Raw genomic sequence first — 16,185 nt, 5'->3', positions numbered from 1 at the left:
ATGTGATTAAAATTGTTATTCCCATTCACTCATCTGCTGTTATAGTTACTGTTATGCCAATGGATTAGGTTATTAAATGTACAAGGTTTTAGTATTTATTCATAATGTTTGCTTAAGCCTCTAAATTTTTAGTGCTTTTATCTTGATTGATAGTAAAATTGATTTCTAAAAACCATTATACACTATTTAATATAAAATTAATATTCGTTTTCTTGTAGTTTCAATTTTAAAAATCCTAATACAAACGAAAATAATAAAAATATTAATTGCAATTCATTGGCTCAGACAAGACCATGGATTCGTTTGTGGTAAACTGTAAACGATTTATTTGGAAAAATTATTTGTCAGTAAGTATAAAGTATTTTTCGTAAGTTTTATCTTAAGTTGTTTTTTGCATCATTATTTGTGACATGAGAATACGAGACAGGTCTTGTCTGCGGGAAGACAAAAATGCCAATGTTCCCGGTTTGTTTGACTTAGGGCGCTTTTGTTTACCATAGTCATGCTATATGTCGTTGTTTTTGTTTTTGTTGGCGGTACCAACGGTGTCGTAACCAGAAATCCTAGCCTTTTAAGTGTAAACACAAACCCCGAAGGACGAGTTTTGCCCGAATTATCTGGATAAGTTTCGTCGAGAAGACCGATTTTTTTCCCTCTAACCCTTCAACTAATATTATAACTATTATACCATAGTCTTCAACTATCTCGAATACGAGCTAATAACGAAAATCTTCATAGACCGTCAAAATGACCACAGATATTGGTATGCAAAATAGGTACCTAACTGTGAACTAAAAAAAAAAAAAACCCCGAACACCACCGGCTATAATATTCTAAGCATATGAATGAAAATACTGAATAACCTTATTGAATTTCATTAAAGTTTTATAGAACTTCAATATTGATGAGCCACGGGCGATCTGAAATGCTGAAAAGTTTATGCTATATAACATACACTTATTCGGAATTTCGGCATATTTAACTTGTATATATTTCAATATTTGATATTATATTATTATTTCATCCAAACTCTAAGCATCGCCAGAAATGCTCCATGTTAATTTTAAATTTATTTTATTTAGGTTTCTGTTGGCAATCAATTGAAAGTTTGAATACACAAATAAATTATAACTCAATAAACTATAATGGATAGTTATAATACTACAATATCAGTTATAAAAGAACAGTTTTATATTGACTTAAAATTGAAATAATTGTGTATAACTGATCACGTTGTTTAATTAAGTTTTAAATACCAATATCTTATTTGAAATATTCTAAACATGGTTATTCCGAAATGTAGACAAAATAAGTACCCGGTGAAAATCGAATAAAAAGTTAACAATTTCTAACCAAAATTAAAAGCTAACAAAAATCTCAACAAAATGCTAACGAATATTTTATGTTTAGTGTAAAATGCATAAGCTACCTACGTATCACGTATGGCATACCACATTAATATTCTAAAAATTGGATCAAGTTGAAAGTTGTTTGTGTTGGGTGTTTACTATATATATGTATCTAACGTGGCATCTAATACTAAAGTTTCAATAGAAAAGGCTTTGTGTAATGTTACATCATTGATGATAGAACTATTAATGTAGTGTCCATTCGATGTTAAAATTAGGCAGGTAAAGAATAGGCCATGAACTATTTGCAGTCGTATTCCATGTTTTGAATAACTTTGAATATTCCTAACTCGAACAGAGCAAGCAACTTTAAAATTGAATTACTCTATAAGTCTACGTACCAGAGTTGTACTGATTAGTTGGCACAATATGTTTGGCTTACAAGTAGGCAGTAGCACACCTACTAAAAATATATTAGTATGAATAAAGTCAAATCTGGTTTTGTATGCGCAAAAGGTAAATGCATTAACACGATCACTCATATATATTTGAGTAAGTTTCCTAGTATATGAAATTAATCAGGAGTTTACTATATGAATACATATTATATTATAATTAAAAGCTTATTGTAAAAGAATCGATTTTGTTTTATCAATGTTGAAGGATAAAATTATAAAAGCATTCAATATTATAATATTATACAGTATACAATATTATATCATGGAAAATGTTGACAAAACTTAATAATAAAAAAAAAAAAAACGCTCATTAAGTCTGATATTAACTTTAGAGGTAATAATTATTATTAGGTCTTCTTCAACTAATTTAATATAATCTTAAATAGTGTAAATAATATAGTTTAATCGGCTAATACTCTCGTTAATGATGTCAAAAATATAAATATTTTTAAAAAAGAATTATAATAAATAAGTACGTACCTAGGTATAAATGTATAATAATATAATGTGATCCCCTATGTACCTAAGGTAGCTAAGTATGTAATGGGTTTCCCTATCGTTGATTTTCCTCTAAATTATAGATAAAAATAAATAAATAATCTCCATAAGAGATCGGTTCATTGGGTAAAAAAAAACTAAATGTTTTTACAAAATATGATCAGTAAAGGTGCTCATTAAATGTTAATATTATTTTTCATATTATAATTATAAATTTCTGCAAGCCTGGGCAAGTTAATGATAATTTTTAATTGAGTTAAGTTAAGTTTATATACAGTATTTTCAAAAGTTTATAGTTAATAGTTATCCTAATTTTTTTTTAACTCAGTTAAATAAATAGTTATATGGAAACTTACAATTAACTCATTAAGTTAAGTCAAGTTATTTATTTATTTTAATTTATAAATAGTCAATAACATGGCTTAAAATAATAAAAAGTAAATGTTTATGCAGCATGTATCATCAATAATAATTGTATTAATATATTAATTAATTATTTATAAATTACCGTAATTTGGATTTGATTAAAAGTAACTCGTTATTTATTAAGTTTATATAAAGAAAAAACCGTTAAGTTAAAAATTAAGTGAATGATAAGTAAATGTTAAAAAGTTAAGATTTCGTTACGTTAAGTTAAAAAGTTAAAATTAACTTAACTTTAACTTTTTAACTCGTTTATGCCCAGGCTTGTATTTCTGTATAAATATAGAAATATATTATAAATAATTCATAATTTTCTTTTTAGATAAGTACACATTGATTTTTTAAAAATATTTTTTGGTTTAATTGTAACACAATCCATTGATATTATTTCATTTCATATAGTTGTTTTTTTTTTTTCATAAACATATTTAAACAAAGATTTAAATGGATTTTCAAATAATTGTATATTTAGCCAATTTTTAGTGCGTAATAATATGTGCATGCTACCGTTAAACGATTTCTTAGTGTACCTATTAATTTCACAGCTCTGCATTATTTCGCACAGCCAAGTTCCGTGTTCGACGAATTGTTCGCTCTGGAAATCACACAGATTGGTCGGGATTCGTACAAGCGCTCACGCGTCTTACATTTCGACATTTTTTCATCGCGACGTTTCGTTTCGCGATAATATATACGTTTCGAGGGTGGACTACGTTTGTGTTCCCTCGAGTTGTTTTTGTAACGCTACGCAATGCTTAAGTTTATTGGCCAGTTATCATAGTTTTCGCACATCATTTCCCAGCCTCCTGTTGAGTTCCACATTCCGGCCACCTTGCACTACTAACTTCTGTGCGCGCCACGCCCCTTTACGGTTCGACCACAAACATGTCTGAATTCCGGCCAAAATCAAGACAAGTATACCGAGAGTCCGCAAAAAAAAAAAAATATAAAATAAAATTACCTCACTAAATAGTTAAAGTTGTCACGTCGGAAAACTCTATGCCGTATTATACATATACATATAATATAATATAATACACTACGTATATTGTGTATATGCGCATAACGCCTTGTCAATACCCGCTTTTCGTGTAGGTACTTACCTCAGCTGAATCTTGATAGAGGTTGCAATTCGGACACAAGTCTTCGATGTAACAGTCCACGCACCAACCGATCGCCGCAACGATGACGGTAAACCAGACGATCATTTCACCTGAAATTGTATTTGCTCCATTAGCTGAGTAGTTTATAATAATATAATAAAGTATAAATATACGAATCGAATAAAATATAATATACAATAATTGTTATTATAACAATTATATTATTTATTTTTGTTATGATTAAATTGAATTCATACAGGTAAAGAAATAAGAAAATAAACAATATTCATCATGAATTGTTTTTTATTTTATCGTTACTATTATGAACACTTTTTTGTGTTTAACTATAAAATTACGTAAATTCTTAGACATAATTATTTTGCAGCCAAAAAAAAATGTATAAACGAAAGAGCATATTATTTTAATATCAGTAATAAAACATTACACTATAATTTTTTATGTTTTCATTTATTTTATGAGTGTTCAGAAATTATTTTCTTATGTATATTTTAAGTGTAGTTATATAAAAAACGTTAAATATAATACTTAAATTCTAACCTTCATAAATTTGCATATGAAGCTTTTTAATTAACTGTAAATTGTTATAAGTGAATTCTTAAAGTGTAATTATTATAATTAATTTCAAAAGCATTATTTTTAGTTATGGAAGGTAAAAGTACTATTTATATAATTTATTTCATATCTTTAAAATAATGGTAATTGGTATTATTTTAGTTATGTGTATATTAATTGTTTAAATCTTTTAAACTACATTGAACTTGAGACATTTCAACGCAATCTTCTAACAGGATTTCTAACAGAATATTAACTTAAAATTTGACCACCCTAATCAAATTTGTTTAAATAATTAAATAACTATATATTTTATTTAACTACAATACAATATAGCGGAAATTGTAAGATATACAAGGGAATGGAATTTGATATTTTGTGTGATAAGCGTCAAATTATTGAAAACGTAAAAAACTAAAGATTAAAACCGTTCTGCAGGAGGGGAGTAGGAGGTATGATGTATCGGCCGAGTGAGCCAACTACCGAGACAACTTTACGTTCGGAGAAAACCGTAATATAATAATTTATATGATGAAAATAATAATAATAAAACTCGGCGAACGTTGTCTCTACACCTGTACGATGTTCAAATAATTCGCATCGACGTCAGCGGTTTTACGATCGTCAAGTGCATGTTTCTTGTAGTTTATCTGAACCCGTATTAATACGATTTTATATTATGTTACAACTTACAAAATTTTTACCTACACCTCGCGTCGTCGTCTTATCTAATTGGACCGTATACAATCCAAACAAATATAACAATAGCTAGTGGCGCCCCCAAACGTGCAATCAAAAAATCACCAAAAATAACATACGCGTACTGCAATGTATAATCGTATTATGGACAGCGTTCCATTTGGCTGGATGGGAGTGGCTTAAATAATAATTATGGCGTTAGAACGATAATTATCTCGAATTTGAAAGAACAATAACGATATTTTGTAAAATGGGCGTGTACCACTAAACTTCGAAAAATTAAATTTGGTAAGTACCAATATTTTTAGAAAAAATTACATAGGAGTATAAATTGCAAAAGTACATCGCACGTAAAAAAAATAATAAATAAAGGTTATCAATTACTGTGCTGATTAATGTTGTTGAACGATGATCAATCGATGTTTATCTATTGCGTCAATCAAAAAATATTAATATATTTTTTTATTTGACAAAGTAGCAAGACAGAAAGTGATGTTAGAATATAAGATGCATTATTGAAATAATATGTAATTCAAATTCTCTAATTTCATCAAAATTAAAGATATCTTTATGCATATTTACTTCTTTATATTTTTTATAAATTAACGTTCACGATATTAATTTATAGAGCCGAAACGTAATTTTTCAGTAATTTTTCAATACAAATTTTCTAATTTTCTTTCATAATATTATTTCGTGCATTTTTACAAAAATTTACCATTTCAATTTGACAAACGACTAACTTTACTATAGTGGATAATATTTATTTTAGTGGTGGAATTATTGATGAATAATTATTTATTTTATCGTGAATTCTGTGGTGCATTATAATATGTACCTGTACATTTCAGTTGGTATAAAATATTCGATGTAATATTGAAATACACTGCGGGTGATGTAAAATAAATAAATATATTATGGAAAAATATTTTAGTCCACCACAGCGACCTGCGTTGAATCGAACAATTCAGTTGAGCACCTGCAAACTATTATATTTTAAACTGAAAACAAGTCGTGGTGTGGCGTGGCGTGGCGCACTTTTTTTTAGATATCTACCTAATAAGTAATATAACATTAATTTCTAGACGTCTCGGACTTACAATAATTGTGTGAAAACAATAACAATACACAACCGAAAAGTGTTGAACTAATAACAATAATATGTCCTGCAGTCCTTTTCACAAGACGCCGTCTCGCGTGTTATTGCGGTTCGTCTGCATCGCGAAATATTTTGGCGATACAATAATATAATAATAGCAATATATTATGATATGCGCGGATAGCATATAATAATAATATACGAGCGTGCGTCCGAATTACGCCGCCGCATGGTTTTAATCCGTTTTACGGTCGCCCGGAGGCGGAAAATAATTCGGTTTTAATCGGAACCGTCTAGGGCGGGAGGGGATTTGACAAAAGGGGATGTAGGCCGAGAAGATTGCTTTCCTCGCGAACTCTTGCAGCGGGGCCATCCGACGCTTCTGCCGACATCCGTCCACGGCACGCCACGTCGTATTTATTTATATTGGCGATATTAATCCAGGATATTTTTCCTGTACTCTCAGCTGGCTGAGTGTGGGGGGGGGGGGTAGTGGTAGCAGGACTCTTCGGGTCGGGGCGTGTTCACCCCCCCCCCACCCTCAAGACTGCCTCGTCGCCGGCAGGATACGACAAGTATATTCCTGCTGTGCGCGCGCATCTGCGGCGGCGGCAGGACAATAATGGGACTTATATAATAGCAGCGGGGGCACGGCGACGACGGTGCAGAAATCGATCTCCGTCCGCAAAACGATTTGTCCGCGAAAATCATAAAAAAAAAAAAACACGAATTATCGGTAATCGTGAATATCGTTCACCATTTTTAATTTGCCACCGTTCGACGGGGTTTACGCCGATCCATCAAAATCGAGTGTGGACTGGATTCAATATTTATATATATAGCATCGACGGCTGCTACAACAACAGCGGCAATATATCGTAATTATTGACACTCTTCGGAGCGAGCGGGCATCGACGGCCAAAAAAATTATTCCGAACGGTATTTTTTTTCTCCACCGCACTGGCTAGCTCCGATCGCGCAATCGTATAACAAAGCGTTATAATTATTATATTCGTTTGCATTTCGATTTATTTCGAACGTCGCCTAGGGCGATTGTTGGTGCAAGTATGTAAGCGACCGACCTCACTTGTCCGACAGCGGTATACTCTTGTATATACCCAAAAACCAAGTATTTGGTTACGCTAGTTACGCGCGAAGTGGTATCAGATTCTTACGAAGAACCGATTCAAATAATATTAATACGCACCAAAATGCGCATAAAAATCAAAGTGGTAAAACGCTTGCTCATGCGTAGAATTTTTTTTTTGTACAAAAGTTGTTTTTACCCTCATTCCGAGTACGATAAAATACATTATTATTCACACGGGATATATTATAATACTGTTCGGTAGTTAATCGTTTTTTCCCTCCGTTTGATCGTGTGAATTATACTGCATAGGTAATAATTATTTCGATCACGGCAACACATGATGAACGTTTTAAACGCAAGCACACACACGTATATATAGTATTATATAGTTAGTATATATTCATTAAATGTATATATTTATTGCATTAATTCGTTGTTAAAACGGTGTAAAACAATTAACAAAGCGAGGTGTATATTAAATAATACGGTCCTAAAAAGGTGGCGCTGCGACCATTATATATAGGTACCTATATAACATGCGTGCAGTGTGCCTATAATAATAATATATTAATCGATTTGACCCGTATTACAGTAGGATTGTATAGATTTATAATATTTTCCCGGAAAACATCGGCAATCTTACCGTAAACGCCGTTTTATATAACCATACTGGTATCTTTATGAGTTTATATTTTTTTTGCGTGTGTACGTCATGTGTGTGTGTGTGTGTGTGTGTGTGTGTTTAAAATACTTTAAATAGACTTCGATCAGCAATGGTGAGAAACATTTTAGCGGGATCATCACTAATTGGAGGGGAAAAAGCAGGCTGGCCCATCGCACAGTTAAACAGCATTTAAAATTTAAAATCATATCGTAGGCGGATGAGGAACAAAATATACAGTAAGAACCATGCAGTGTATGTCTGACGATTAACCTTATATGGTATATATTATATAATTATTATACTCTCAAAGAATCACGATTCCCTAATTTACAACACAAAAATCGTTTTTTTTTTGCATTTTGCACCGATAAAAATTGCGCACCCATTCAACTCACGCCGTATAATACTTAAACCTGACTTCTCTGAATTATTCCGGAATTCCAGCGAAATCAGCGATCCGATCATGGAATTCAGACAATAAATACGCAGACACACACCAAATTCCGTCGTAAGTACCTAAATGTAATATACACAGCGTTACTATTTTATTACCTGCAGGTAATAGGTATAAGCATTTTCAAAATTAAATTGAAACAAATTGAAATATTTTTGAAATTATTTGTTTTACATAGATTGGTATCATAACTCTTTTCACGCATTTTCAGAGCTTCGACGTATAGATGACCAATAAGGTGATAATAATATACGAGCGTTAAAACCTAAAAGTATTTCAAATTACCCGTTTAGAATAATATTTCGACTGTCGAATTAATTATAATATAATAATACGTACTATATGGATCGATATTATTAGGCGTTGTGCACTTCAGACCGAGCAAAAGAGAAAAAAATACCTTCTTCGAAAACACACATAATAATATATGATGTTATATATTATTTAACTGTGGGGATGGTATGGGCTTCGAAACGACCACCTTGCTTATCGTTGTACCTATAGATGTTCGTATTGTTCTAACGTTTCTCGCCGTAGCACGCAGCACGAGCGAGCTGAGTACCTACCATGATGATTACCGCATTTAGACTTGTCCGCCGTGATGGGGTAGGCACGTGAACAGATCAGTAACGGAGAATCGTCTTATTAGTATCATTGTTCGGGTCGTCTATCGCATAATAATATAATGCACGCGAATCTCGCATGAGGACAATGCACGCGCTCGCATTCTCCTATTCTTCCAGTATAGGTATAATTGTACGACTCGCGAAATATTATGTTTTGTTCGCCCATTATGTTCGTACGATTTCAATTTGCGACGCGGATACAGCGTACGATGATGAAATATCCGAGCTACGATTATTAATCCGCTGCAGCAATAATAATACACAGTATGATAATAATATTATGTTCATTTAATTTCGCGCGTTTTCAACGTCACCCGCTGGTACATAATACGACGCGTATTATACATAACGAATTAGTGCGTCATGATATCATCATAACATCACGTCATGTCTGAACAATTTTCGTTTCCTATGTCGAGTTTTTCGAGTGTGAGTGTGTGGTGTTGTTTACACGTAATATATAATATTATACTATAATAGAGCGTATAGCGAACACTTCCGCGATTATTTTTAACGTCGGTCTAATAAATAAAAAAAAGCCACGAGGTAAATGAATAGAGGAATTCCGATGTAAACACCGCATTAAGAACCTAATTATTATCGTAATATGGTTTTATTATTTGTGTTAAATCGGTTTTCACAGTATAATGTTACTAATACTATCATAATTACCGGTATGACGCATCGAATTCGGAATATAACATTTTTGTTTATAAAATTTGAAAGTTATATACCTAATGCAATATGTATGATGGTCATTGTACTAATTAATTACTATTGAATATTATAAATATCGCTGTACTATATTTTGTTATCTTGTAATTTTTAAATGAATGAAGAAGTTAGTAGATAATTTAATAACCACCATATTTCAGCCTTAATTAAACGTAGGTATTGCTGGAATAAATTGTGTTTCTGTTAAAGTTGTTGAAACTGTATTCTAGGTGTATTCGATCAAAATAGTATTTGATGATATCGATATAATATTAAATTAGTTATTACTTATTCACGGTATTTTGAAGGTGATAATATTGAATATTAATTCCGGTCAATATCAATGAAATGTAACACGGCGGTATGTGTCTGCAATTTCACTACACAACTGTTAGAGGTACATAATATTAATATACCAATAATGTTGTATTATTGATTTATTATAATATTGCATATTAATATTAATATCATACTGTACAATTGATCAGAACATCAATGCCACATTTGCATGTAGAAATTGACTACGGTAATACGTATCACTGATGAACATTATTTAATAATATGTTGGAGCTCGATGTAATGATGGCCACGGCAGCATATATTAATAAAAATTAATATTATCATAATAGCTGTATTTAGTATAATATGATGTACATCATACTATTTATACTGCAGTGTTCAATATTGTATTCTTTATAATATTATTATATAATACATATTAAAAAAAATCTACAGACTTTATAATTATTATTTAAAACCCACGACAATCAATACACTAATATACAAAAATACATATAATAGTGATTATGATTATATTATTGGAATATTCAACAATGAAATCAATAAATAATTTACAAACTGTTGGAATAATCAATGGTTTTCAACTTAATATTAAAAATAATAAATGTTTAATAATATAATATTATACTTCGAGTATTCACACGAAATGTATACAATTTTAGATACTAAAATATGACGAGTGTCGAGTGAACCACGCGCGACTATTAAACCATATTTAGGCCATAAACTTACTGTCTAGCCACCGATATAATTAAAAACAATATTTGGTCATTGATCGATGAGTGATTTATGAAAAATTAAATACCTGATTTTTGCACACAATATTCAATTTAATATTTTTCATCGCTACGTTAAATTTGAATATTATGTATTTGTAAAATAAATACCTAAAAAAAAAAAATGTCGTTTACACAATAATATATTATGATCAATACAATATTATACATTTTGTATTAATATTATATGCATATAATTTTAGCGATGAAGCAGTAAAAAACATTTAATATTTACTTGTGTACAGTTAGCATACATTTATTTACGATAACGTAATATGAAAGTATAACCACCATCAATTATTGATTAGTCGATATTTTACAGAGCCCAATAATTATTCATTTAAAAAAGAATCAGTTCTCTCTGTATAATTATATACTCAAATGTTAAAAAGTTGTTCTTGAGTACCTCCCCATAAACAATTTTGTTTGATGTAACACATATCGGAATCAAATATAATTATTACAAAATACACTATAATATACTACATGGTTTATTTAATTAGATGTTTGGGCCGTTTTAAGGACTTTTTTTATACAAAAATTAATTGGCTTTAACAAGTCTAGTGTTATCCAAAAGATCACACGGACTGAATCCGAAAATACGGTTATTACTGTTTTCACTTGATGATAAAAAAAAGAAACAAAACAGAATCTCACACACTGTTCAATGTTCATCCATGTGAAAACCATGCGTAGCCGGATGCTTTGAATGGGCATACCTAAGCCTTTCGGTTACGTATTTACGTATACGAATAAATAACTAGGTATAGTTATTACAATGACCGTAAAATTAGTGAATACATACCTGCTGCTAACACGTTCTCTAATAAGATTTTTACGGGAATTATGAACAAATATATATATATTTATTAAACATTTGAAGACGCGTAGATACACTAATTTTTTTTAAATAGTCTTAAGAAGTCCATCACAAATATTTTTTGTAGCTAATCATACCAACCAAATCATTGCACAACTCTCTAAAAAAGATATTCAACCAAATAGTTGTATACTCATGCTTTGAAATATTATAACCTGTGGCTGTACTATGGCTATAAGAAGCAAAACGTTTTCAAGCCATGTCTTGTGAGTTCATTGGGTAGTTAATATAATATATTTAGTTGTTAGGTCTGCAAAAATAATATTACGACTTAATCTGAAATAACTATTTTATATTTTTTTTTTAGAATTCTATTTGGATCAATTTTTTAAACATAATAGTCATTTACACACACACATGATAAATGTCTAAACGGTAATATAGTAATAAAAAAAAAATAAACCATCCAACTATGGAATTAATATGGTTTAGAACTATTAGAAAATTAAAATATCCTATCATATAATTATGAAACATAATGACGTGTTGAAATTGTATTATTTATTTAATAATAATAACAGGAGTTAGCCTAAATTATAGTAAATACAAATACAGTTATAACATAATAATATTATATTTTATTGATATTTTATTTTGTATGTCTATATAATACTATATAAACATTTATTTTCAGTACGTGTTTGACCTCCGTCCCAAGCACACGTGTGTTCCGTATTTCTTAGCTCCCGATAGCAATATCAGTATATACATGCACACAAAAATCAACAGCGAAAAAGGTATGTAATCTTATCTTACTCGTAATTGCAACGCAAAATTACACCGGCCGCCGGTACATAGCGGCCAATTAAACCGATAAAATGTCTACGGATATTTTATCTAATATGCACAACCAAAAACTATCTCAACTGTCATCACCACCAAAAATAAACAACACAAAAACCTTTGCCGAAACAACAGCCAACACAACGTTTCCTAAGAAAGATCAAGCCATTATATTAAATACGATAAACGAAATACCACAAATAGAATATGTTAAAGCATTTAGCAAAATAACACCGCCTAAAAACATCATCTTTGCGTCCCGTATTTCGAACAACAGATTTTGTATATATTTTAGAGACAAAATAACTGTTGACGAACTGACACAAAACTATTCGTATATAACCGTTAATGAAAATCAAATACCATTTCGTCGTCTAGTAAATCCTGCCAAGAGATTTATAATTTCTAACGCACACCCGATAATACCTCATGAAGTAATTACCGAACACTTATTACTAGAAAACATCAAGACATTATCTCCAATAACCTTCCTTAAAGCTGGTTTTCAAGATGAGCTCGCTCACATCAGTAGTTTTAGGAGACAGGTATATATTCACCCCGACGACACAGCAAATGTACCCGGATCGATAATAATCAAATATGACAATACAGACTTCAGAATTTTTCTAACGGACGACACTCTTACTTGCTACGCATGTAAACAAAGCGGCCACACATCTAATCACTGCAAAAAAGAACCAAATACCATGACCAACAATATTTATATTACACAAAAACCAACAATAGATGATGCCCCCACCACGTCCTCATATCCCACACATGATGACGACATAACAGAAGTAAATACTATTGCCATACCTAAAAACAGTCAAAACTCAAATATATTAAGCCAAACAACGACCAATACAAATTTACCCAATAAACAAATCAAAAGATCTCTACCAACATCAAGTTGTCCTACATCTCCAACAATTTCTGAACAATCAAACACACAGCCAAACATTGAGAAACCTAATCAGACCAAAAACCTTGAACATAAGTTATTAGAATCAAAAAAAAACAAGAAAACACCTCAAGATCAAATTAAAAAATTAAAAAAAAGCAATTCGCTTGAAAATATTGCTACAAATGATGAGGACCACCTAAAATCTGCACAAGACCTATTTTCCGAAAACGAAGAAATCAATATCTCTTTTTACCAATTCAAATACATAATTGAAAATTTCTCCAATAAATCAATTAACATACATTCTCTCTGTGAAGAAGCAAAAGTTGACATACCTTCAATGTTAAAAACCATCGAAATAGTCAGACCTAAGATAAACGACCGAGCAACAAAAACCAAACTCACCAAATTAGCAAATCTACTATTCCAAGCAACTCCACAAGAGTTATACTCGTAAAGCCCATATACAAATAAATTAATCAAATTCTCAAATTCTAATGAATGTAAATCAAAAAGAAAACAACCTCACACATAACACAAAACTAATACAATGGAACCTTAATGGCTTTCAAAAAAAAATAAATGAATTAAAAATACTAATAGCCGAGCATTCGCCCGATTTCATATGCTTACAAGAAACCAATTTTACTGACCAAACCCACAAAACTTTAAGGAACTATATATGCTACGCTAAAAACAGAACTAATGGTTTAAGAGCCAGCGGTGGTGTAGCAATCTATGTCAAGTCATTCTTTCCTAGCAAGCAAATAAAAGTAAAAACCCATCTCGAAGCTATTGCCATTTCTATACATCTCAATGAAATAAATTTAAATGTATGCAACTTGTATTTACCCAACCAAACTAAAATCGAATTTTCCGACATCGAAAACATAATTAAACAACTCCCCAAGCCATTTATGTTATTAGGCGACTTTAATGCACATTGTACCATGTGGGGATCAGAAAAAACAGACCTTAGAGGCAAGATAATTGAAAAAATACTAGAAAACGAAAACATTGTAATTCTAAATGACACATCCCCCACCCACATTAACCTAGCCAATGGAACCTTATCATCTATCGACCTAACAATGTGCACATCCTCCTTAGCCCAAAGACTCAAGTGGAAAGTGCTGCCTGATATCTATAGCAGTGACCATTTACCTATACTCACAAACTTCATGCACAGGATAGGGGATACTAATACGAATAAAAACCGTAGATGGAATCTAAAAACACCCAACTGGACATTATTCAGTGATATTATAGAGGAAGAAATTACCAAAATACAATATAATGACCAATCCAATATAGAAAACGCAGTCAAAATATTAACTAACATAATCACCTCAGCAGCAGAAATATCAATCGGTAGCTGTATAAACCATAACCAAAAACCAAAAGTTCCTTGGTGGAATGATGAGATTAAAAGAGCTATAATCAATAAAAAGAACGCCTTAAACACGTACAAAAAAAATAAAACCTTAGAAAATTTCATACAACTCAAAAAACTGCGTGCCCAAGCCAAATTTTTAATAAAAAAAAGCAAAAAAAACTCATGGAAAGAATTCACAACCAGCATAAACTCCAAAACTAACTCATCCAAGATATGGAACAAAATCCATTCATTGAAAGGTATAAACCGAAACCAAGAAATTCATATAACTGACGAACAAGGAACAACATCAGCTCCAGAAGATGTCGCCGAAAAAATCGGCGCTTACTTCCAAGATAATTTTAGCAACAAAATCTACACACAAGAATTTATTAACGGAATAAAAATACCATTCGAAAACTCACAAATAATCTCAATGATAAACCCGAACAATAGCGACCAAATTGTCTTGAACTCCAGTATAACACTCAATGAAATGGAAACTGCACTAAATAAATGCCAGAGCAAAAGCCCTGGCCCAGACAGTATCCCTTATTGTTTTATTATAAACCTCGGCATAACAGCAAAAAAATTTCTATTGAATATATATAACAATATATGGCACACAGGAGTTATACCTAAAGAATGGAAAAAGGGAATAATAATTCCTATTCTTAAACCAGGGAAAAACAAACATTCCACTGAAGGATACAGACCTATCACACTCCTAAACACAATGACAAAAATTATGGAAAAAATTATAAACTTAAGATTAACATGGTTCTTAGAAAAAAACCAAATACTTTCTAAAGAGCAAAGTGGATTTCGCCACACTAGATCAACAATGGACAACTTAATTACAATAAAAACTGAAATAGAAAATGCATTCGAACATAAACAAATACTCGGAATGATCAGTTTGGATATAACAAAGGCTTACGATTCTGTATGGAGACATAGAATACTAGCTCTACTAAGCAAAATCTTAACAAACGGCAATATGTTCATGTATATTACAAACTACCTAAAAGAAAGACAATTTCAGGTCAAAGTATCACATACCCTATCAAAGACGTTCTACCAAGAAAATGGCATCCCACAAGGATCATCACTGGCAGTCACACTCTTTCTCTTGGCCATTAATGATATTGTCGAAACAATCAAAGTTCCTGTAAAAGCTAATTTATTCGCCGATGACTTTAACATTTTTTGCAGAAGCAAAAACCTAAAAACCGTCCAAGAATTACTCCAAATAAGTGCTAACAGCTTATCAGATTGGTCAAAAAAAACTGGCTTCTCATTCTCTAACCTCAAATCCAAAAGTATTATCTTTACAAAACAAAAAAAAATAAAAGATCTCAATATAATACTAGACAACCTAGTTATACCTCACCATAATAAAATTAAAATTCTA

General features: G+C 31.2%; 1 protein-coding gene across 3 annotated transcripts in view; it reads right to left on the bottom strand.

Moving 5' to 3' along the window:
* The window catches only part of LOC132949211 (CCN family member 5), a 300,914-nt gene that overhangs the window by 108,908 nt on the left and 175,821 nt on the right, over positions 1-16,185 (bottom strand). For all 3 annotated transcript variants that reach the window (XM_061019975.1, XM_061019976.1, XM_061019977.1), the window contains exon 2: positions 3,832-3,941. In XM_061019975.1, coding sequence (XP_060875958.1) covers positions 3,832-3,941 — 110 coding nt within the window. The remainder of the gene's footprint in view (positions 1-3,831; positions 3,942-16,185) is intronic.

The sequence above is a fragment of the Metopolophium dirhodum genome, chromosome 7 (genome assembly GCF_019925205.1).
Source record: "Metopolophium dirhodum isolate CAU chromosome 7, ASM1992520v1, whole genome shotgun sequence".
Taxonomy (NCBI): domain Eukaryota; kingdom Metazoa; phylum Arthropoda; class Insecta; order Hemiptera; family Aphididae; genus Metopolophium; species Metopolophium dirhodum.
This window is presented reverse-complemented; position numbering and strand designations above follow the sequence as displayed.